This window comes from Oncorhynchus clarkii, chromosome 1, assembly GCF_045791955.1.
Source record: "Oncorhynchus clarkii lewisi isolate Uvic-CL-2024 chromosome 1, UVic_Ocla_1.0, whole genome shotgun sequence".
Classification (NCBI taxonomy): Eukaryota; Metazoa; Chordata; class Actinopteri; order Salmoniformes; family Salmonidae; genus Oncorhynchus; species Oncorhynchus clarkii.
This window is the reverse complement of record NC_092147.1, coordinates 18557984-18582797: the sequence shown is the minus strand read 5'-3', so window position 1 is coordinate 18582797 and position 24814 is coordinate 18557984. Positions and strand designations below refer to the sequence as shown.

General features: G+C 40.6%; 1 protein-coding gene across 1 annotated transcript; it reads right to left on the bottom strand.

Annotated features, from left to right (window-relative positions):
* Positions 1 to 3020: 3020 nt before the first annotated feature.
* LOC139378613 (ran-binding protein 3-like) lies at positions 3021 to 24676 on the bottom strand. The gene is made up of 16 exons (XM_071120979.1): positions 24632 to 24676; positions 15427 to 15482; positions 15210 to 15246; positions 10648 to 10734; positions 10481 to 10558; positions 10251 to 10316; positions 9932 to 10027; positions 9650 to 9747; positions 7900 to 7985; positions 7711 to 7786; positions 7476 to 7572; positions 7206 to 7330; positions 6890 to 7010; positions 6549 to 6691; positions 6034 to 6214; positions 3021 to 5549 (listed from the first exon to the last, which is right to left on the bottom strand). Exons 1-16 carry the CDS (start codon positions 24651 to 24653, stop codon positions 5497 to 5499), a joined length of 1422 nt encoding a protein of 473 aa, XP_070977080.1. The 5' UTR covers positions 24654 to 24676; the 3' UTR covers positions 3021 to 5496.
* Positions 24677 to 24814: the final 138 nt, after the last annotated feature.

Genomic DNA, 24814 nt, shown 5'->3' with positions numbered 1-24814 from the left:
TAAATGATTTTGGTGGGTTCCATTGAAATATTAATAAAGTACAGTATTTCTCACATGTTGGTATTTTGAGATAATGAATTATACTGTTTATATTTTTTTAAGTATTGTTTGTACATTGCCAATACTTTTGGAGCCCACTGTAATAAGCAGTTTACACCCATTAAAAGGGTACCGCTGGTGGTTTCAGAGGTATCATCTTAAAATTATAATAATGTCGGAAAAATTTGATTAGCGTCCATTTCACATTTTTTACTCCAATTTGAGGATTTGGTACGGCTAACAAGATAAATAGTTCACTATCAACAGAGACAGTTCATTATCTTCAGACCAAGAGCACCCTCCTGTTGATAGTGACCCATCTTCAGACCAAGAGCACCCTCCTGTTGATAGTGACCCATCTTCAGACCAAGAGCACCCTCCTGTTGATAGCTAACCATCTTCAGGCCAAGAGCACCCTCCTGTTGATAGTGAACCATCTTCAGGCCAAGATCACCTTCCTGTTGATAGCTAACCATCTTCAGGCCAAGAGCACCCTCCTGTGGCGAGAGAGCAACACTCACTATGATGAGACAGTTTGAGCTTGCAGGATTAGCTATTGTACTTCGAAACGACTTACTCTAGTTCACCTAAAATGCAAATGAAACCATACGATCAAAGCTATTTGATTAAACCCTGAAAACAACAAAACAAGCTTTGCTTTCTGTTAAAAGTTTTAATGTAATTTTGAAATACATTTGATATGACAATTTTACATAAACATTTTTTATAACACAAGTAATTTTTTTTATATTAGTTTTTTTGTTTATGTTTTTGCCTTTTTTTCTAGTCATTTTATACTAAAGCTCAATGCAAAAAATAACATGATTGTTTCACCTGTCAAAACAGTAGACTCAACAATGAATTTCAGATGAAGGGACTGAGACAGGGGTGGGCAACTCTGTTCATGGAGAGCTGTGCAGGCCTTTGTTTCACCAGCCTTCAGGGCTTATTCAAATCTTTCTTCTATTTTATTGTAAATCATTATGCGTGAATTAACTAAACGGCACTAAAGCCTGCACTCCCTGCAGTGCTCCAGGTCCCAAGATGCCCATCCCTAGGACTGGGGGAAGAGAGTCCTGACCCAGATCTCCAAGTATCCCTGTGGTTTGTTTGGACGGATGGACAGACCTCTATGGTTTGCTGACAGACAGCAGCGTTATAAACAGAAATCCATGCCACACGCTCCCTTGCCTCCCTTGAGTAGGCCCAGACCGCTAGAATGACTCACTGCAATGCTGTGGTTCTCCAGCCCAATGTTTACAGCTCAATCCATCAGCAATCTAAGCATAGTCATATCATGGTCCCTCATCTCTTATACATCTATAGGGTGGTGGAGGGGAGGGGGAGATTTACTGCCTTCTTCTTTAATATCCTCAAAACCTTTTAAGGGAAAAAAACAAAGAAAAACCTAGACCAAAAGACTCAAATCTGTCAACGACATTTGACGGCACTCTACTAGGGTTATTAGAAAGAGGCGTTCCATTGAGTGAACGCATTAGAGATTGGTTTATAATATACTACAGCTAGTAGATGCTCTGACAGCCATACAAGTAGTCTTTCTGTGATACCCACATCAACAGGGGTGAATGGTACAGTATCTCCTCCTGTGTGTTGCCTGAATGGACATTTGCTATGACTTTGTAGCCTCTTTGCCCTTATTTCACACATATTGGGCGACTGATATCAAAATTACTGGTTAAGGAGGACATTGTTGTTGGCCTCCCGGGTGGCACAGTGGTTAAGGGCGCTGTACTACAGCGCCAGCTGTGCCATCAGAGTCCCTGGGTTCGCGCCCAGGCTCTTTCGTAACCAGCCGCGACCGGGAGGTCCGTGGGGCGACGCACAATTGGCCTAGCGTCGCCCGGGTTAGGGAGGGCTTGGCCGGTAGGGATGTCCTTGTCTCATCGCGCACCAGCGACTCCTGTGGCGGGCCGGGCGCAGTGCGCGCTAACCAAGGTTTGCCAGGTGCATGGTGTTTCCTCCGACACATTGGTGCGGCTGGTTTCCGGGTTGGATGCGCGCTGTGTTAAGAAGCAGTGCGGCTTGGTTGGGTTGTGTATCGGAGGACGCATGACTTTCAACCTTCGTCTCTCCTGAGCCCGTACGGGAGTTGTAGCGATAAGATAGTAGCTACTACAACAATTGGATACCACGAAATTAGGGAGAAAAAGGGGTTAAAAAAAAAAATCTATAAAATAAAATAAAAAGGAGGGCATTGTTGAAAGGAGACATGTAGCTATTCTAGTGCTCCTCAATGACAAGCATCTTTATCCTGATAGGTGTGGTTCCTCTCTAGATGTCTCCATTGGAAAGAGAGGATAGGTGGTAAGCCTTTCCCTCGTAAGTGGGCCTGTTTGAAATTAATCTGCTTTTTTCGGACAATTCCAACAACTATTAATGCAACACTCCCGATCCCTTGAGTATCTCTAGCCCACTTACGAGGGAAAGGCTTACCACCTATCCTCTCTTTCCAATGGAGACATCTAGAGAGGAACCACACCTATCAGGATAAAAATGCCTGTCATTGAGGAGCACTAGAATAGCTACATGTCTCCTTTCAACAATGCCCTCCTTTTTATTTTATATATATGTATTTTTTTTACCCCTTTTTCTCCCCAATTTCCTACTATGAACACACCTGCGTTGTATTGGATCAATCACCACTACTGTAAACTATCACCTAATATATTGAAATTAATGGCATGTTAAGAGGCCAATGCAGATGACATGTTCCTATGAAAACACATTCCAGTCACAGATACAGTATGAGACAGATGCTCTTGTACAATAGCAGCAAGGGCGCATCCATGTCAACTAGGTTTCATAACATCCTCTTCACTCAACTTCCATTCAAAGATGGACTGTTTTGATCTTGATCTAACAGAATATCAACATTGACTTGTATAGTGATAGGAAATGCAACAAAATAGCACCAGGTTATGGAACAACAACAGCTAGGCATAACAAAAAAACAACAAAAAAACAGGTAGATGTTTTAAGGGAACTATAGCAGACATGACAGAAATTTCAGCAACAAAAATATAACATGAACAAAAGTGTATATCGGTCTTACAGTCACTCCCCAACAAATAACCATCAACGACCCCAATGTAAACAACATTCAAAACTTCATTATCAACCACCTTTGCCAATTATTCAATGGACAGCCCCAGTTCATGTGCATTTACGAACATTAAAACAATTCATATTGATGGGAGAAATATCACAGAGAAGGAAAAGTGCTGAAGAACGTCGGCCCCTGGCCCTTTATATAGAGACAAGTTGCCATACATTCATGTCCAGGGCCCAGTTTCTGTTTAAGTTATCTAGATTTTACCTATCGGATAGGATTAAATGCATAGAAATAGAATGAATAGAATGGACAAAACATTGACTTGAATGGGGAATTCCGTTCTATTCATTCTATTCTTATCTGATAGGCGAAACCCAGATAACTTTTTAAAAACTGGGCCATTAGGAATAGTCCTGTTTGTAGCTACACAAGCAGAATGTGAAAAATGGAGAGAACACAATTTTACAGAGCACATTACACGGTGAGGTTTCTATAGACTGCAGTGAAGAAGAGTACTAAATAAGGAGTTGTCCTTTTTTTACACTTAAAAGGAGTACTCTACTCAAAAACTATATTTTGGAATTTGTTTCATTATCAACAGTGAAATGACAATTACCTAAATAAAGTTTGAGTGGATTATTCCTTTAAAGGCTGCTTATTCAATAATATACATTACAGGATTTATACATTTTAACCAATAATATGTCTACTTGCCTGTTTTTTTTTGTTTCAAACTTTTCTTAGTATACTTTTTGTTAGTTAAAATACATTTTTTTCACATCAAAGGCTTGTAGTAAATGAAAAAGTAGAACGCTATAATACAACTTAGAAATATTACTCATTCCAACGATGAGGAAGAAAAAGGCTTAAAACAAGAGGAACTACACTTCACTGAAGAAAATATGACATTATTCATCTACGTCTCTTTAAGGGCTGTTTGTTTTAAATACACCAGACCAGAGCCATCCATTTAACAAAGGAATAAATAGAGGGCTCAGCACCAGACTATTGGTGAAAAATACTGTACCCTGTGTGCGTAGTACCACCTGTTCCAATGTCTATAGCTCTTTGAATAAAATGGCAGCATTCGCTGTTCTGAGAGTATATGTGCATTTTGTAGGGTTTTGATGTCAAACAAGTTTAGGACAGATGCAAATAATGACATGCTAGATACACCAAATGCCAACACCCTAACCTAAAAGTGATTATATGGGCCTTTCTGATCGCATGAAAAAAAATAGGGATTTTGCTGTTGTTGCAATGGTCTTATATGATTCTGAGATCGTGGATGTTATACACAAAGCCTTGTGATTGGAACTTATTTAAAACTAATTACATAATTGTAAACCACTCAAACATAGAAAGGGTTTCTTCCATATATATATATATTTGAGAACATATATATTTATCTGATCTATCTAAAAAATGTTTATATATTTGAAACAAACAAATCTAACGGCTATATTCAGGGTAAACTTTGGGGTCATGGTGCAAACCTGTTGTAAAATGATCAAATCCAACAAGCTTTCTTATTTACAGAATTAGTTCATTTTCGCATGAATTTCAAAAGCAAAGTCGATAATATTAACTATCAATAAAAACGTAATGTACCAGTAATAATAATAATCATGAACACAGGTAAATCCCACTATTTAATTAAATATTTTATGGCTACGAACATCAAAGCAGGTGTTTGCACAAGGGATTTTAAATTCAACCAATTTGTGGTAAAAAAATAAATGACAATGTGGACGACAGACTAAAAACTAACAGTGGCCAGAGGTGGTATTGACGGACTAATCCTAGCTAGAGTGTGTGCAAGCATTTTGCCTTAGAAAAATACAACTTGAAGTAAGAGTTCAGACACTCTTCAATGACAAAACTCCGTGAAATAAAAAAAAGACTTTATAAACAAATATTTGCTAGGCAACTCAATCTTTACCTCGCTGAACAAAATACAAGCCCCACCGAAGTGCCTGAGGTCTGTTCTTTTGCAAGGTGGCTAAAGTCCCACTTTTAACAGCAAACTATTTAGAATGTACTTATATCAGCTAGAGAAGAAAACTGCTTTCTCGTTCCCTCAGACTCATCAATATGATGAGCATCCAATTCACAACACCCCCCCCCCCCACTCCCCCCAAAATCCAGTTCTAGAGGTAAAAAAAAAGAAGACAAATACTAAACAAAAAAGACCATCCATCCCAGATAAACTGTGAATCCAGAGTGTGAACTGCAGAGTTAACTTAGTAACACCAGCATAGGATCCTTCTTGGCACTCCACTGTGACCTCAGACCACTGGGGAGATGCTGGCCTGAGGTGTCCATGGAGGGGTCTGTAAGGTGGTCCTGACTGCAGTGCGTGAGCCGATGAAGGGGGGCAGGTGCTATGAAGACCCACTCCCACTGCCAGTCCCGCAGGACTGGGCCTCTGGACCCTCTGGGGAGAGGAGAGACAGGCCTGGTGAGTGATAGACTAGGGCAGTCCAATCAAATAGTGTTTTAAATTACATTCTTGGGCTTTTTGAATGGGACAGATATGTTTTGCTTGCATGAAATAAGGGAAATCCAAGACACTTCACAACATCCAAGGAAACAGTGCAAGGGTCCTATTCAAAGACACCCAGATCACTTCCCTGAACCCCCCAGATCACTTCCTTGAACCATCAGCGAGGGTGTCGAAGGTCACTTACTTGGACCTTCAAATGTTTGTTAGCCGTTAGGGGGAATGTCCAGATAACATTCTTGGACCACCAGACAACTTTTCACAGATCACTTCCAGATAACAGTTTTGGACCATTAGTTTGTGTCCAGGATATCATTAGATCACTTTTTTGAACAATCACAGTAAGAGGTCTTCAGATCAGTTTGTGGTGATTGGAAAAGTTGGGTTAACAGCTAGGCTAAGGGTTTATATAGTTTACCTGTAGTCTTGGCAGTGAGTGGTTCGTCCTCATCACTATCCTCCCCGTTAGACTGAGGATGAGGGATGTGGCCATCTGGGATGGGGACCCTGGGCTCTGGCTCTTGGTCTGAGCGGCTCCGCAGGGCCAGAATACGATGGTGCAGCGCTGCATACAGCTGCCCTGTGTCCTTAGAGCTTGCCTGGAACAGAAATGACACATCAGCACTAAACTGGATGTTCTGGAAGTGTTAGATATACTCAACATCTATTACCACTGTCAGTGTCATTACTATGTAATAACCAGAGCCATGTATTTAGAGAGTTGGGCCAATGCGGTTTCTGCGTTTTGATGCATTTACATGACACTTCAACATTCTATGGCAGCCATGTTAGTTCCCCATTAACATTACATGGGGAATATTTAAACTATTCTTTGTAACTGAAAGCATTATAACAATATTAAACATTCTAAAAGTTGGTCAAACACTCTTAAATATATATCTCTAGTAATAACTAATGTGGTCTTTCTCATACCGATATGAGGAAGACCTTGACCCCCTGGTCCTCAGTGTCCATGGCTGTGATGCGGACACTCTTCTCGCTGGCCTTGTCCGTCTGCATTTGAGGCCACAGTTTGGTGTTGAGGATCAGACGCAAACTGCCCTGGGTCCTCATCACTACAGCACAGAAAACAATTATTAGAATAACCAATGTAATACCTTCAAATGGGAGTTGCATTTTGACAGATGTACAAAAACAACTCCATAGAATCATACGATACAATCCAGGGCAGTGTGGCATGACAGTAAAGTGTTTTGAGATTTTTAAATTAACTAAATTGTTGATATGATTTAATTCATGACTAATGACTGTACCCAGCCTGGACTGTAACGATCCCTCCTCTGTGGAAGCCATATCATTGAGCCTTAGCAGTCCTCTGCCTCTCTCAACCCAAGACTGGGAAGCTTTGTCAAACACAAATAACTTGCACTGGACCTAAGGTGACAAAAAAACATGCCACTGTCAGAGAATGACCATGGACCATTTCAGCCTATTTCCAACTGTCTGAGGAGACATGTAAACACAAAACTATCAATCAACAATTGCTCAATTTCATGGTGAACTACAAACATTCTCTGACATTGAAATCAAGCAATTAAACACCTAACACGTAGGAAACCTCTTGCATACCTGAAGAACGTTACTCTCCGACTCTTCTCCAGTTCTGACCTCTACTTTCTCTAACAAACACCTCTTGGCTGTGGCTTTGGTGTAGGCCGCCGCCGACTCCTCCAAAGACTCTGTCACATTGTTATCTGTAAACAAGAGAACCAAAACCGCATTCAAACACTGTCACATAGTAGGGGCCTGAAAAAAAGCCAGGTGTTTCCTTCATTGCATTGCCATTACATAAGCCTCTTAATATTAATTTCATATCAAGTATGGTCTTTATTTACTCACCTTTATCAGGGCTGCTGTCTTTTGACGGGAGCTCACAGGGCGGGGCGGTGGGGGGATCTCTGCTGCCCTCGGCTGCTTGTTCACATTTCAACGGACTCTGCAAAACAAGGATGTTATACAACATGCTTTAACACAACTTTGTGGATGCCATCATTAGTTGGAAGAGGGACAAATGCTAGAAAAAAAAACTGTGATAAAAGATGACTAGATTAGCCTCACAAAGAGCAAGTCTTACCAGGACACGATCCGACATGTTCTGTCCAAACACAAACTTATCCCCGTCATCAGCCTTGTTCTCAGCCTTCTGTAAGCTGGGTGGGAAACATACAGGAGAAAGGATTTTAGATAGGGGAGATGAAAGAGTAGCCTAATAAAACAGATGACTGATCATATCCATTGTAGACAGAATCCATAAACGGCTAACCTGGGAGTGCTTCTGTATTGTAGGAAATAATTGGTTTCCCCTGATTCTGCTGATGTAGAGCCTTTCTGTTCACTGCTTTGCTCAACCTAGACCAATGGAGAAAAGGGTAAGGATCAGACACATAACAAAAAAGGAACAGATCAAAAGAATGTAACAAAGCTTGCAAGGCCACAAGAGGCTGCTATATTGTGATTTACCCACACACCCAATGAGCTGTTGTCAGGTATGAGGCAAAGCCCAGAGCACTTCACAACATCTTTGAAAAGTATTCCATATGACATGCACTTTAGTTAACTATTCAAGGTCAGCTTTGCTCTGACATTCTGGCCAAATACAAATGTGTATTCCACAGGAGGATCAGTTTTCCCTCCTCCTGTCCTGCTCTCATGCCTCTCGCTTTTCTTCTCCTTGAAAGAAGATTAAAGCAGCTAGAGACAGTCATGGAAATTCCAAAATGAATGTTCAAGCATAAAACCTGCCTTTGTGTCTTGTCCTGTTGTGTTTTTTGTTGTTATGAATTCGCTTGATAACTATATACAGTACTTGTCAAAAGTTTGGACAGACCTACTCAAAGATGTATCTTTATTTTTACTATTTTCTACATTGTAGAGTAATAGTGAAGACATCAAAACTATGAAATAACACATATGGAATTATGTAGTAACCAAAAAAAGTATTAAACAAATCAAAATATATGCTATAGATTCTTCAAAGTAGCCACTCTTTGCCTTGATGAAAGCTTTGCACACTCTTGGCATTCTCTCAACCAGCTTCATAAGCAGTCACCTGGAATGCATTACAATTAACAGGTGTGTCTTGTTAAAAGTGAATTTGTGGGATTAATTTCCTTCGTAATGCATTTGAGCCAATCAGTTGTGTTGTGACAAGGTAGGGGTGGTATACAGAAGATAGCCCTATTTGGTAAAAGACCAATTCCATGTTATGGCAAGAACAGCTCAAATAAGCAAAGAGAAATGACAGTCCATCATTACTTTAAGACATGAAGGTCAGTCAATCCAGCAAATTTCAAGAACTTTGAAAGTTTATTCAAGTGCAGTCGCAAGTAACAGACACATCTCAACATTAACTGTTCAGATGAGACTGCTTGAATCAGGCCTTCGTGGTCGATTTGCTGCTACTAAAGGACAGCAATAATAAGAAGAGACTTGCTTGGGCCAAGAAACACGAGCAATGGTGACACTATCAGTGATTTATTTAGCTTTCAAAACACACTTAACCAGCATGGCTACCACAGCATACTGCAGCGATATGCCAAGCAATCTGGTTTGTGCTTGGTGGGACTATCATTTATTTTTTCATGGCTGTGTAAGGTCTATTTCACCAAGAAGGTGAGTGATGGAGTGCTGCATCAGATTACCTGGCCTCCACAATCATCCAACCTCAACCCAAATGAGATGGTTTGGGATGATTTGGACCGCAGAGTGAAGGAAAAGCAGCCAACAAGTGCTCAGCATATGTGGGAACCCCTTCAAGACTGTTGGAAAAGCATTCCAGATGAGAGAGATGCCAAGAGTGTGCAAAGCTGTCATCGAGGCAAAGGCTGGCTACTTTGAAGAATCTAAAATTTGTTTAACACTTTTTTGGTTACTACATGATTCCATATGTGTTATTTCATAGTTTTCATGTCTTCACTATTATTCTACAATGTAGAAAATAGTAAAAATAAAGAAAAACCCTTGAATGAGTAGGTGTGTCCAAACTTTTGACGCCCTTTCACCTCTCAGCCTACCTGTGACGTGGTCGTGTCATCACACTTCTCTGTGTTGTTCTGGGTAACTGGTAGACCCTCTGATGACCTGTCCACTCCATTTGTACCACTGTTCAACCCTATCAGGACCACAAGAAGAGACTGGTTGGATTTCTTTCACCTTCAACGAATGTTTTGTCGAAGCACATTGAGATGAAAGGAAGCTGAAGGAGAACGGCCATCGCAGAACATAACAAAGTAGTACAGCTGTTTGTTTGAGAGGATCTGAAGACTAAGGTTAATCCGTCCTGAAAGTGTGCTTACCGGTTTGGGTTAGTGATTTGGTGGCCAGAGGGGCCTGCAGTACTGCTGGTCGTAGTACACTGCGCTGCTGCTCCTTGGGTTTCTGGCTCGGGACACCTGCAACACATTATACTTGGACTAAATATAAGGCCCTGGACAGACCAAAGCCAGACAAAGAAGGGCCATCTTTTTGCACTCTTATTGTGATGTTTTGTACATTGTGTTTATGCCTGTTACGGAGCCTGTATACTAGACCCCCAAAACCCATTTCCTTTGTCCCTTAAATGGACAATAAAGCCTTAGGAACTAACATGACATTGACTCGAGAGAGGGCACCCACCTGCACTAGGAGCCTGTCCATGGATCAGGGTGGGAGGCTTCAGGCGAAACCCAACTGTTTTCTCCTCTGTTGACATGAGAACAGAGAAAGAAGGAGAAAGAGAGAGGGAATGTGAGATAGCTGGAAGCTAAGCCAGAATTTTGTTTATAAAAAATTGGATTCTTCAAGGGTAGTTTTCCTTATCATGCCAATATCAACTAGGTTGAAAAGGAGATCTTAAGATAACTCACCAGGTTCTGAATCGGAATTATTATTTCCTGTCGGGGACTGACAGAAACTGGATGGCATGAACACATTGTTCTTAGAAACTGCATAAGACAAAGATAAATAACATGAGTACACACCCTTTCTCCACAAACTATGGAAAGTTGTTTAATTAAACAAAATGTACAATTACCTGAATGTGCGGGTGGGAACTGTGTTAGTGACGATGTCCTTTCCCTCTTGGCCGGGGGACAGTAACTACTCTCATCTTTATCAGAGTCTGGAGGAGACAGAACGACCAAAGATTAGCAAAGTAACTATACTGAACAAAAATATACTCAACATGTACAGTCGACGTAGGAGGTTTACATACACCACAGCCAAATACATTTAAACTCACTTTTTCACAATTCCTGACATTTAATCCTAGTAAAAATTCCCTGTCTTTGGTCAGTTAGGATCACTACTTTATTTTAAGAATGTGAAATGTCAGAATAATAGCAGAGAGAATTATTTCTTTCAGCTTTTATTTCTTTCATTACAGTCCCAGTGGGTCAGAAGTTTACATACACTCAATTAGTATTTGGTAGCATTCCCTTTCAATTATTTAACTTGGGTCAAACGTTACGGGTAGCCTTCTTGCTCGCACATGCTTTTTCAGTTCTGCCCACAAATTTTCTATGGGGTTGAGGTCAGGGCTTTGTGATGGCCACTCCAATACCTTGACGTTGTTGTCCTTTTAAACCATTTTCCCACAACTTTGGAAGTATGCTTGGGGTCGTTGTCCATTTCGAAGACCCATTTGCGACCAAGCTTTAACTTGACTGATGTCTTGAGATGTTGCTTCAATATATCCACATAATTTCCCTCCTCATGAACCATCTATTTTGTGAAGTGCACCAGTTCCTCCTGCAGCAAAGCACCTCCACAACATGATGCTGCCACCCCCGTGCTTCACGGTTGGGATGGTGGTCTTTGGCTTGCAAGCCTCCCCCCTTTTCCTCCAAACATAACGATGGTCATTATGGCCAAACAGTTCTATTTTTGTTTCAACAGACCAGAGGACATTTCTCCAAAAAGTATGATCTTTGTCCCCATCTGCAGTTGCAAACCATAGTCTGGCTTTTTTATGGCGGTTTTGGAGCAGTGGCTTCTTCCTTGGTGAACGGCCTTTCTGGTTATGTCGATATAGGACTTGTTTTACTGTGGATATAGATACCGGTTTCCTCCAGCATCTTCATAAGATCCTTTGCTGTTGTTCTGGTATTGATTTGCACTTTTCACAACAAAGTACGTTCATCTCTAGGAGACAGAACGCGTCTCTGAGCGGTATGACGGCTGTGGGTTCCCATGGTGTTTATACTTGCGTACTATTGTTTGTATAGATGAACGTGGTACCGTCATGCATTTGGAAATTGCTCCCAAGGATGAACCTGACTTGTGGAGGTCTACGATTTTTGTTTCTGAGGTCTTGGCTGATTTCTTTTGATTTTCCCATGATGTCAAGCAAAGAGGCACTGAGTTTGAAGGTAGGCCTTGAAATACATCCACAGGAGAGGTCGACCGAATAATCGGAATGGCCGATTAATTAGGGACGATTTCAAGTTTTCATAACAATTGGAAATTGGTATTTTTGGACACGGATTTGGCCAATTTTTTTTATTTAATCTTTATTTAACTAGGCAAGTCAGTTAAGAACACATTCTTATTTTCAATGACGGACTAGGAACGGTGGGTTAACTGCCTCGTTCAGGGGCAGAACGACAGATTTTCACCTTGTAAGCTCGGGGGATACAATCTTGCAACCTTACAGTTAAGTAGTTCAACGCTATAACCACCTGCCTCTCCTTGCACTCCACAAGGAGACTGCCTGTTACGCGAATGCAGTAAGCCAAGGTAAGTTGCTAGCTAGCATTAAACTTATCTTATAAAAAACAATCAATCAATCGATCATAATCACTAGTTAACTACACATGGTTGATGATATTACTAGTTTATCTAGCGTGTCCTGCGTTGCATATAATCTGACTGAGCATAAAAGCATACAAGAATCTGACTGGGCGGTGGTAGGCAGCAGCAGGTTCGTAAGCATTCATTCAAACAACACTTCTGTGCGTTTTGCCAGCAGCTCTTTGCTGTGCGTCAAGCATTGCGCTGTTTATGACTTCAAGCCTATCAACTCCCGAGATGAGGCTGGTGTAACCGATGTGAAATGGCTAGCTAGTTAGTGGGGTGCACGCTAATAGCGTTTCAAACGTCACTCGCTCTGAGACTTGGAGTGGTTGTTCCCCTTGCTCTGCATGGGTAACACTGCTTTCGAGGGTGGCTATTGTCGTTGTGTTCCTGGTTCGAGCCCAGAGAGGAGCGAGGAGAGGGACGGAAGCTATACTGTTACACTGGCAATACTAAAGTGCCTATAAGAACATCCAATAGTGAAAGGTTAATGAAATACAAATGGTATAGAGGGAAATAGTCCTATAATTCCTATAATAACTACAACCTAAAACTTCTTACCTGGGAATATTGAAGACTCATGTTAAAAGGAACCACCAGCTTTCATATGTTCTCATTTTCTGAGCAAGGAATTTAAACGTTAGCTTTCTTACATGGCACATATTGCACTTTTACTTTCTTCTCCAACACTTTGTTGATGCATTATTAAAACCAAATTGAACATGTTTCATTATTTATTTGAGGATAAATTGAATTTATTGATGTATTATATTAAGTTAAAATAAGTGTTCATTCAGTATTGTTGTAATTGTTGTACAAATAAAAACCTTTTTTTTAAATTTTTTTTTATTTTTTATTTTTTTTTATTTTTAAATCGGCCGATTAATCGGTATCGGCTTTTTTGGTCCTCCAATGATCTATATCGGTATCAGCGTTGAAAAATCATAATCGGTCGACCTCTAATCCACAGGTACACCTCCAATTGACTAAAATTATGTAAATTAGCCTTTCAGAAGCTTCTAAAGCCATGACATTATTTTATGGAATTTTCCAAGCTGTTTCGTGGCACAGTCAACTTAAGTGCATGTAAACTTCTGACCAACTGGAATTGTGATACAGTGAATTATCTGCAAACAATTGTTGGACAAATTACTTGTGTCATGCACAAAGTAGAGGTCCTAACCGACTTGCCAAAACTACAGTTTGTTAATTAACAAGAAATTTGTGGAGTGGTTGAAAAACTAGTTTTAATGGCTCCAACCTAAGTGTATGTAAACTTCCGACTTAAACTGTAAAGTGTTGGTCCCTTGTTTTGTGAGCTGAAATAAAACATCCCAGAAATGTTCCATACGCACGCAAATATTGGTCTCAAATTTTGTGCACAAATATATATACCCATTTTAGTCACCGACTGTTTACATTCCTATTAGTGAGCATTTCTACTTTGCCAATATATTCCATCCACCTGACAGGTGCGGTATAACAAGAAGCTGTTAAACAGCATGATCATTACACAGGTGCACCTTGTACTGGGGAAAAAAGGCCACTCAAAATGTGCAGTCATCACACCACACTGCCACAGATGTCTGAAGTTGAGGGAGCGTGCAATTGGCATGCTGACTGCATGAATGTCAGAAAATATCATGTTCAATTCTCTACCACAATGTTGTTTTAGAGAATTTGGCAGTACGTCCAACCGGCTTCAGAACCCCAGACCCCGTGTAACCCCACCAGCCCAGGACCTCCACATCCGACTTCTTCAACTGAGGGATCATCTGAGACCAGCTACCCTAACAGCTGATGAAACTATTGTTTTACACAACTGAAGAATTTCTGCACAAACTGTCAGAAACCATCTCAGGGAAACTAATCTGCGTGCTCGTCATCCTCGCCAAGGTCTAGACCTGACTGCCTTTCAGCATTGTAACCGACTTCTGTGGGCAAATGCTCACCTTTGATGGCTACTGGCACGCTGGAGAAGTACACTCCTCACACAGATGAATCCCGGTATCAACTATACCGGGCAGATGGCAGGCAACGTGTATGGCGTCGTGTAGGCGAGCTGTTTGCTGATGTCAACGTTGTGAACAGAGTGCCCCGTGGTGGCGGTGCGATTATGGTATGGGCAGGCAAGAGCACCAGACAACGAACACAATTGCATTTAATCGATGGCAATTTAAATGCACCGTGATGAGATCCTGAGACCCATTTCGGCGCCATTCATCCGCCGCCATCACCGCATGATAATGCACGGCCCCATGTCGCAAGGATCTGTACGCAATTCCTGGAAGATGAATATTTCCCCGTTCTTCCATTGCCTACATACTCACCAGACGGTCACCCATTGAGCATGTTAGAGATGCTCTGGATCAATGTGTATGACAGCGTGTTCCAATTCCCGCCAATGTCCAGCAACTTCGCACAGCCATTGAAGAGGAGTGGGACAACATTCTACAGGCCACAATCAACAGCCTTATCAACTCTATGCGAAGGAGATGTGTAACGCTGCATAAGGCAGATGGTGGTCACACCAGATACTGACTGGTTTTCTGATCCACACCCCTACCTTTTTTAAAGGTATCTGTGACCAACAGATGCATATCTAGATTCCCAGTCATGTGAAAGCCATAGATTAGATCTTAATTAATTAATTTCAATTGACTGATTTCATTTTATGAACTGTAACGCAGTAAAATGTTTGAAATTGATGCGTTTATATTTTTGTTCAGTGCAAAATATAAGACAGACATTTTCAATTTTCCAAATTACCAGAACTTGCTTGGTTACCCTCCTCATCCTTACCTTCTCCATCCTCCGCACTAGACCCTTCTACTGATCTCTGTTAAGGGTTTGACAGAGAAAGATGGAGATAGAGGAAGAAAGATAGGAAGAACATAACAGACATTCAGACAGAGGAAACAGAGGAAATTATCCAGTTAGTGTGAAGGCAAGTCCGCTCCATAGCATGCCGTCACACTGTTTACATTTTCAGAAGAGGTATGAAAAGAGTGTTTCTCACCTTCTGAGCTTTATCTTTCTGGAAGACAAACACTGGTGGGGCTATGGCATGCTTCTCTGTAAGAGAAATCAGATGTGTCACGGTTGGAGATCTCATTTTGCACATCTTTGTGCAAAAGCTTTATGATGGATGTCTCTTCACTTTGTCTATAAAAACACCTCTCCTACTATGAGCCTTGTCTGCATTTCTAGACTACAAATATTACCAGTAGAATTCTACAGAGCTGACAAAGACACGCAGGTTAGGCCAAAGTGAAACCATGACAAGTTTTGTTCAACTGTGCACTTACTTCACCTTCCCCATAACACAATACACCTCAGGGCTCAGGCATCCAAGTCAGTGTAAGTGGACTCCCCTGTCAAGGTCAGTGCCCACAAAGCTTTTGATAGAACCTCAGCCAGGACCTAGTAAATATTTTCCCCAAGCTATAATTAGAACTCAAGTCATAACTTAATTGAGGAGGCTCTACCCACTGGGCAGACGACAATTCAATGTCTATTCCATAGCGGTTCAATGTCATTTTGTTGAAATGATAAATCAGTAATGTGTATAAAGGAGGAAAGCACCCATTTAAAGACAATAAAATTACAGAAAGAAAGCTGTTGAACTATGGTGAAGGTGAGATGGTCACGGTACGTGAAAATGCAGAACAGAAAGGGCATCAAAGCCTGATTTAGAAGGCTGAGAAGGCAGATGTGCCTAGCTACTGACACTGAACAGTAAGAGCTGATATTAAGCAGATACAGTACCAGTCAGAAGATGGTCATATTTTACCAAACAAGTCCATATTATGGAAAGAACAGCTCAAATAAGCAAAAAGAAACAACATTCCATCATTACTTTAAGACATGAAGGTCAGTCAATCCAGCAAATTTCAAGAACTTTGAAAGTTTCTTCAAGTGCAGTCGCAAAACCCATCAAGTGCTTTGATGAAACTGGCTCTCATGAGGACCGCCACAGGAAAGGAAGACCCAGAGTAACCTCTGTTGTAGAGGATAAGTTCATTAGAGTTACCAGCCTCAGAAATTGCAGCCCAAATAAATGCTTCACAGAGTTCAAGTAACAGACATCTCAACATCAACTGTTCAGAGGAGACTGTGTGAATCAGGCCTTCATGGTCAATTTTCTGCAAAGAAACCACTACTAAAGGAAACCAATAAGAAGATGAGACTTGCTTAGGCCATGAAACATGAGCAATGGACATTAGACCAGTGGAAATCTGCTCTTTGGTCTGATGAGTCCAAATTTGAGATTTTTGGTTCCAACAAAAAAAAAGATCGCTTTTCAATATGTAGGCCTAGTAAATCAAATCTAATTATATTTGTAATATGGGCCAAATACAACAGGTGTAAACTTTACTGTGAAATGCTTACTTATGAGCAACAATGCAGAGTTCAAAATTAAGAAAATTAGCAACAATTAAATTTAAAAAACGAGGAGTACTGCGACCGAGTCAATGTGCAGGGGTATGAGGTAGTTGAGGTCATATGTACATGTAGTTAGGGGTAAAAGTGACTAGGCAATTAGGATAGATAATAAACAGAATAGCAACTGTGTGTATGAAGAATGTGAAAGTGTCTGTGTGTGGCATCAATATGCATGTGTGTGTGTGTGTGTGTGTGTGTTTTAGCTTGCCGGTTTGTGTGGTTATTCGTCCCCGGCTGAGGCAAAAGGCTTTGTGATGGCTCATTTGCCCTCCAGGTCTGAAACATGCATGGTGGATGCACACTGCAAGGCCTTTGACGAGAACTTTTGCATAATTACATTGAGGGCTCCAACCACACTAGTGCTATTATCTGTGATATGGCAATGAAACATTCCCCTTTTTATGAAAACCAAAAGGACACAATGGATTTGCTTCGTCACAAAATAAACTTGATGGCATTTTTACTTGATCATATTAATGAAGTGGATAAAACAAACTGCACATCCTTGATTTAATAAAAATGTGTCACAATGCTGGGTTAAACTTGATATATCCTTCACACTCTAGTCTATATTTAGCCTGTTGAAATGTACTCTATAGCCTTTCTGACTAGGCTAGTTATTTCAGTGTGTTCATTTGAATGTCTGTTGTTAAAATACAACGTACTGTACACTGAACAAAAATAGAAACACAACGTGTAAAGTGTTGGTCCCATGTTTCATGAGCAGAAAAAAAAAGATCCCAGAAATGTTCCATATGCACAAAAAGCTTATTTCTCTCACATGTTGTGCACATCCCTGTTAGTGAGCATTTCTCCTTTTCCAAGATAATCCATCCATCTGACAGGTGTGGCATATAAAGAAGCCTATTAAACTGCATGATCACTACACAGGTGCACCGTGTGCTGGGGACAATAAAAGGCCACTCTAAAATGTGCAGCTTTATCACACAACACAATGCCACAGATGTCTCAAGCAGGAATGTCCACCAGATCTGTTGCCAGAGAATTGAATGTTAATTTTAATACCATAAGCCACCTCCAACATAGTTTTAGAGAATTTGGCAGTATGCCCAAACGGCATCACAACCGCAGACCACATGTATGCGTTGTGTGGGTTTGCTGATGCCAACCTGCCCCATGGTGGCAGTGGGGTTATGGTATGAGCAGGCATAAGCAAAGGACAACGAACACAATTGCATTTTATTGATGGAAATTTCAAACCACAAAAATACTGTGACGAGATCCTGAGGGCCATTTTTTTTTTTTTTTCTCAGTCATGTGAAATCCATACATTGTGGCCTAATGAATTTATTTCAATGGACTGAATTCCTCATATGAACTCTAACACAGTAAAATAAATTAAATTGTTGCGTTTATATTTTTGTTCAGTATAACCTAATCTACTTCATGCAGCATATAGCCTCAGCTCTTTACCATGAGAGAATAACTTATCTAGAAATCAGTGAGGTGACACTTGCTCACATCACCGGAACTCGGGTGTTGGACAAGAAAAAAGGCCTGCACAATATTGCACCTAAACTATGTTTAACAAGGCAGAATTATTTGGAAAAAACGTACAAAGATCCACCTCGGACCAAAACATTCTCATTAAATCTCATTAAAGTAAGATCGAGTGCAACCTGGTTTTGCTTCTGGGTCCCCTACCCACTGAGCATAAAGGCCTCACCCATCTCCACTCACCCTTGTCCTTGTCCATGCTGTCAATTTTGATCCCTACCTCTGGCTCTAACCATCACAAACTGAACATCTCACATTCTTCCTGCTAAGAACAGAAGGAAAATAAGATGAGTTTCAGCAAGGGGAACAAGTTGTCGAGACCAAACACCTGACTATTCTTCTCATTTGATTGAAATTAGAAACTGATAGAAATGAATGATGTGTGTGATAGGCTTCGTCCAATGACTGTCGCAGATTCAAATAGCAAACACGTCTCCTATGACCTCGTGCATCTGACGAAATGAGAAAGGAATCCAGGCCACAGAAGAGAAGTGAGAGGGTTTCACAAAATGGAATGGGAGTTCCAGTGTCTGTCAATGGAGCAGCTGTCAAATAGACTAACTCCAGAGAAACACCGTGACATTCTGGAGCAAATAGTGGCTATAGGTATTAATCTCATTAGTCTTCTAGCTATTCAAATAGGGCCTACTGTCTAAGCCTCTTATTTTGAAGCTAGCCATACGACCTTCAATTTCACATCTTAAATCTCACACATTTGAATGAACGAGCATGCACTGAAGAGAAGTGTTAAAACAAGTCGTAGTATTTTTTTGATGGTGAAATCAGAAAGAAATACAGAGTAGAGAGCCAGTTGAAAGTTCGGACTTCCGGTGGCTGTGCTCTTATGCCTAGATCAAATAAAAATAGATTTTTATTGGTCACATGTGCCGAATACAACAGGTGTAGACTTTACAGTGCAATGCTTACTTACGAGCCTTTTCTCAACAATGCAAGGTTAAAAAAAATAAGACAAATATTTCTAAAGAAAAAATGTAATTGTGACACAAAAACAATATCGAGGCAAGAGAAAAGGAGTACCAAGTCAATGTGCAGGGGTACGAGGTAGTACAGTATGTACATGTGGGTAGGGGTACAAGTCACTAGGCAATCAGGACATATAATAAACAGAGTAGCAGCAGCGTATGTGAAGTGTGAACGTGTGTCGATGGGTGTTTCTCAATATGATACTACCGTACTCCACACTCATGCTCCAAGTGCATACTCCGAGGACATTCTCGGGTACGTTTTTGTGAGGACGAGTGTGAAGAACGCATAAAACATTACAGTAGTGGGAGTGCTTCTCAAATGTATTACCTCACGCTGTATCTCCACATTCACTGAACCTTCTTCTAGCCAGGACAATGACACAATAGAGACAAAACAAAATATACACAAAGGAAATGTTTTACCTCATAATTATCAGCTAGATATACAGTACCAGCACACATACTCATTCAAGGGCTTTTATTTATTTTTACTATTTACTACATTGTAGAATAATAGTGAAGACATCAAAACTATGAAATAACACAAAAAAAGTGTTAAATCTAAATATATTTAAAATGTGAGATTCTTCAAAGTAGCCAACCTTTGCCTTGATGACAGCTTTGCACACTCTTGGCATTCTCTCAACTAGAGGTCGACCGATTATGATTTTTCAACGCCGATGCCGATTATTGGAGGACCAAAAAAGGCCTCTACCGATTAATCGTCCGATTTAAAAAATATATATATTTGTAATAATGACAATTACAACAATACTGAATGAACACTTATTTTAATACATCAATAAAATCAATTTAGCCTCAAATAAATAATGAAACATTCAATTTGGTTTAAATAATGCAAAAACTAAGTGTTGGAGAAGTATACGTGCAATATGTGCCATGTAAAAAAGCTAACGTTTGAGTTAGTGTATTGATTTTAAGAAAGGCATTGGTGTTTATGGTTAGGTACAGTCGTCCAACGATTGTGCTTTTTTCGCAAATACGCTTTTGTTAAATCATCCCCCAGCGTTGCATTGATTAAATGCAATGCAGGACACGCTAGATAAACTAGTAATATCATCAACCATGTGTAGTTATAACCAGTGATTATGATTGATTGATTGCTTTTTATAAGATAAGTTTAATGCTAGCTAGCAACTTACATTGGCTTCTACGCCATTCGCGTAACAGGCAGGCTCCTCGTGGAGTGCAATAAGAGGCAGGTGGTTAGAGCGTTGGACTAGTTAGCTGTAAGGTTGCAAGATTGGATCCCCCGAGCGGACAAGGTGAAAATCTGTCGTTCTGCCCCTGAACAAGGCAGTTAACCCACTGTTCCTAGGCCGTCATTGAAAATATGTTGAAAAATGTTCTTAAACTGACTTGCCTAGTTAAATAAAAGGTCAAATCGGTGCCCAAACATACCGATTTCCGATTGTTATAAAAACTTGAAATTGGCCCTAATTAGTCGGCTATTCCGATTAATTGGTCGACCTCTACTCTCAACCAGCTTCATGAGGTAGTCACCTGGAATGTTAATTTGTGGAATTTCTTTCCTTCTTAATGCATTTGAGCCGTTGCGACAATCAGTTGTGTTGTGACAAGTTAGGGGTAATATACAGAAGATGGTATTTTACCAAATAGCGCTAAGTCCATATTATGGCAAGAACAGCTCAAATAAGCAAAGAGAAACACATGAAGGTCAGTCAATGCGGACAATTTCAGGAACTTTTAAAGTTTCTTCAAGTGCAGTCGCAAAAACCATCAAGTGCAATGATGAAACTGGCTCTCATGAGGACCACCACAGGAAAGGAAGACCCAGAGTTACCTCTGCTGCAGAGGATAAGTTCATTAGAGTTACCAGCCTCAGCTTGCAGCCCAAATAAATGCTTCAGAGTTCAAATAACAGACATATCTCAACATCAACTGTTCAGAGGGGAAAGCATGAATCAGGCCTTCAAGGTCGAATTGCTGCAAAGTAACCACTACTAAAGGACACCAATAATAAAGAAGAGACTTGCTTGGGCCAGGAAACACGAGCAATGGGCATTAGACCGGTGGAAATCTGTCCTTTGGTCTGATGAGTCGAAACTTGATATTTTTGGTTCCAATCATTGTGTCTTTGTGTAGGTGAATGGATGATCTCCGCATATGTGGTTCCCACCATGAAGCATGGAAGAGGTGGTGTGATGGTGCTTTGCTGGTGACACTGTCAGTGATTTATTTAGAATTCAAGGCACACTTAACCAGCATGGCTACCACAGCATTCTGCAGCGATATGCCATCCCATCTGGTTTGCGCTAAGTTGGACCGTTTTTCAACAGGAAAATGACCCAATACACACCCCCAGGCTGTGTAAGGGCTATTTGATCAAGGAGAGTGATGGAGTGCTGCATCAGATGACCTGGCCTCCACAATCACCTGACCTCAACCCAAATGAGATGGTTTGGGATGAGTTTGATTGCAGAGTAAAGGAAAAGCAGCCAACAAGTGCTCAGCATATGTGGGAACTCCTTCAAGACTGTTGGAAAGGCATTCCAGGTGAAGCTGGTTGAGAGAATGCCAAGAGTGTACAAAGCTGTCATCAAGGCAAAGGGTGGCTACTTTGAAGAATCTATAGCATATATTTTGATTTGTTTAACACTTTTTTGGTTACTATATGATTCCATGTGTTATTTCATAGTTTATGTATTCACTTTTATTCTACAATTTAGAAAATAGTACAAATAAAGAAAAACCTTGGAATGAGTTGGTGTGTCCAAACTTTTGACTGTTACTGTATGGAAGTCGTAATCTAGCTAGCTAGTCAATAATGACCTAAAAACCAATGTTATCAAAGGTAGATGTCCATTTTTGGTTAGCTAGCTAACAATTATACGTGGCTATCTGGCTATCTAACACTAGTAGCTAGACCAGTTAGCTCTATTGACTTAATGTTGGTTTACGACCTAAGCACACTACAGTGGGTATTGTAGGCAGGTAACCATGTCAAAATTAACACAGCATGTATTTATTAACATATTAAGATACAATATTGTAGTCAGGCAACATATAAGATGTGAATAGGCAGAATTCCATTCCGAAGTCAGTGTGTATTTTCTCTCGCTTCAGCTGAAATAATGGCTGCCATTGATTTCAAGAAAATGTTGGTCATTTTTACATGGTTGTGTCATATTTCTTTGCATAATTTCCATTGAAGGTTGCATCAATTCAATCTTCAAAATATGTACAAACGTGCTCCATTTCGCATACTTTGATTTGGACTCATACTCCCACCCTCTCATGCTCGGAGCATGGTAGTATGCATTTTGAGAAACACCCTGTTTGAGTGTGTGTGGGGTCAACACGCACGTGTGTTTTGTGTGTGTGAGTGTAAGGAGTGTGTTGGAGTGTCAGTGTAGTATGTGTGAGTGTGCATAGAGCCAGTGCAAGGCAGTCAGTGCAAAACAATTAAGATAAAATGTATAATAAAGACCGACAGTGTCATGGCATCAATGCCGAGTAATACATTTTGCAGTGTCTAGCTCATCCATGTAATCCAAAATTATTACTGGATTTGTGTGCAACAAAATTCAACAATCGCCTTTTGCTACCATTTCTGTCAAATCTACACTTACAGTTTGATGCAAACGACACACAAAATGCACTGCTTTTGCAACACAATGCTGCAAGGCAAACGCAGCATTCCATTGGAAATGAATGTACTGCTGGTGTACCAAAACGCAATGACACTGTTCGTCTGATCGAGGCATTATGTGCAGCTGAGTAGATTGCACATTCAAGCGATAGATACTTTTCAATACTGGCCCTGATCAACAAGATATCTATTCACATTGGGATAATTGTTCAAATTTGGCATCATCGCTCAGCCTGGTCTCAGACTAGACGTAACTTAGTAAATGTAAATCAAAGACGCTCAAATTAGTATGATATGTTACGTTTGGTACAGTTACATAAGACAGACTTACTTAAGGCAAGAACCAAAGTCGGGTGCGGAGCGGGCGTATGACGCGAATGTCTAGGTTGTCTAGGTTGCGAGTTCGAATCTCACCACAGACAACATTAGCATTTTAGCAACTTGAACTACTTTTAGCATCTACTTAGCATTTAGCTAACCCTTCCCCTAACCGTAACACTTTTAGATGACCGAACCCAGCTAACGTTAGCCCCCTAGTACGAACAAATATGAAAATTATTGCACTCACTACTGTAAGCCGCTCTGGATAAGTGTCTGCTAAACGATTCAAATGTAAAAATGTAAATGTAATTCATAACATACCATACATTTAGCAAATTCTTAACATATAAGATTTGTAATTCATAACATAACACAATTTGTAATTCATATCATACGAATGGGTGATGCACATCCATAAATTAATACATACCAAGCAAAACTTAACATATACTAAACGCTCTGAGATGTACAGAATAATACAAAATGCTCTGAGACAGGGTTGCATTGTTAGCTACATAAAATGGATTGACTTGATCCTATATATCAAAGTCATTCAAATCCATATAGCTAGTGTAGCACGTTGCTAATCCTGTTATGTCACTAGGCTAGAACAGTACATTTCTTACGCTTTGAATTTCGAACATGTAGTCTGTAGGGCCTAACGTTACAATGGGTCAGACACCTGTGACTTGTAACCTCCGGCAATGAGCAAGAAGGACCTAGTTCTGAACTTCTGTCTGTAAGAAGCACCGCCATACAAAACACTAGCTACGGTCGGACAAAGCCATTGTTGCCTGCGTTTTGCCATTAGCTAGTTTCTGAACATAGTAGATCAAGCAACATGGAGATGGTGGGAGGTTTTAAAAGGCTATTCGAGGAGACAAATTCCACCCGGTGTTTCCCACATGTGACCCAGATGTGATTTCTATTGTTCGTGAGTATTTAATTAGTTTGCTTTTCTTGTCTAGTTAACTAACTACAAAAACATGCTGACATATTGGTAGGTAGCTTATGTTAGCTAGTTCTGTAAAAATGTGATATTTTCAAAAAGTTAACTGCCCCTCCCCTCCCCCGGTTGTGCCACACGGTTCGGACCGCCGCCCCCCACTCCACATCCCTGTAAAATATAGCCAGCAAAGGCCGGGGATCTAACGTAAGCTAATGTTTAGTCAAACTGCTGCCTCCACATCGAGCTGCAAACGCAATGGAGCATTCCCTGCACATCTGCTGACAGTCCCGAAGCTGTCTGGGCAACATTCACTCGCTATTGTGGTTCATTCATTAGATTTGTTTATCTTTCTCCCTGAGCGATTCCTTACCTTCGTTTGCCAGGTCCGCCATTTTACTTCCTTACTGACACCCACAACACTCAGCGGTAGACATGCGCGTTATGGCTGGACAAATAAATGTTACTACCTCTAGGGGGAGTCATGTTTACACGTTTGTGCAACAAAACAGAAATAGTCCCCACCGCCAATTTTGTGCTGTGCTCTGTAGTCCAT

Bases quoted from the DNA above. Each gene is read 5' to 3' on its own strand.
- LOC139378613 (XM_071120979.1), bottom strand. From the start codon at position 24,653: ATGGCGGACCTGGCAAACGAAG. The intron at 15,247-15,426 runs GTGAGAAACACT...AACCCTTAACAG, and splicing joins AGAAAGATAAAGCTCAGAAG to AGATCAGTAGAAGGGTCTAG. The intron at 7,331-7,475 runs GTGAGTAAATAA...TCTTGTTTACAG, and splicing joins AGACAGCAGCCCTGATAAAG to ATAACAATGTGACAGAGTCT.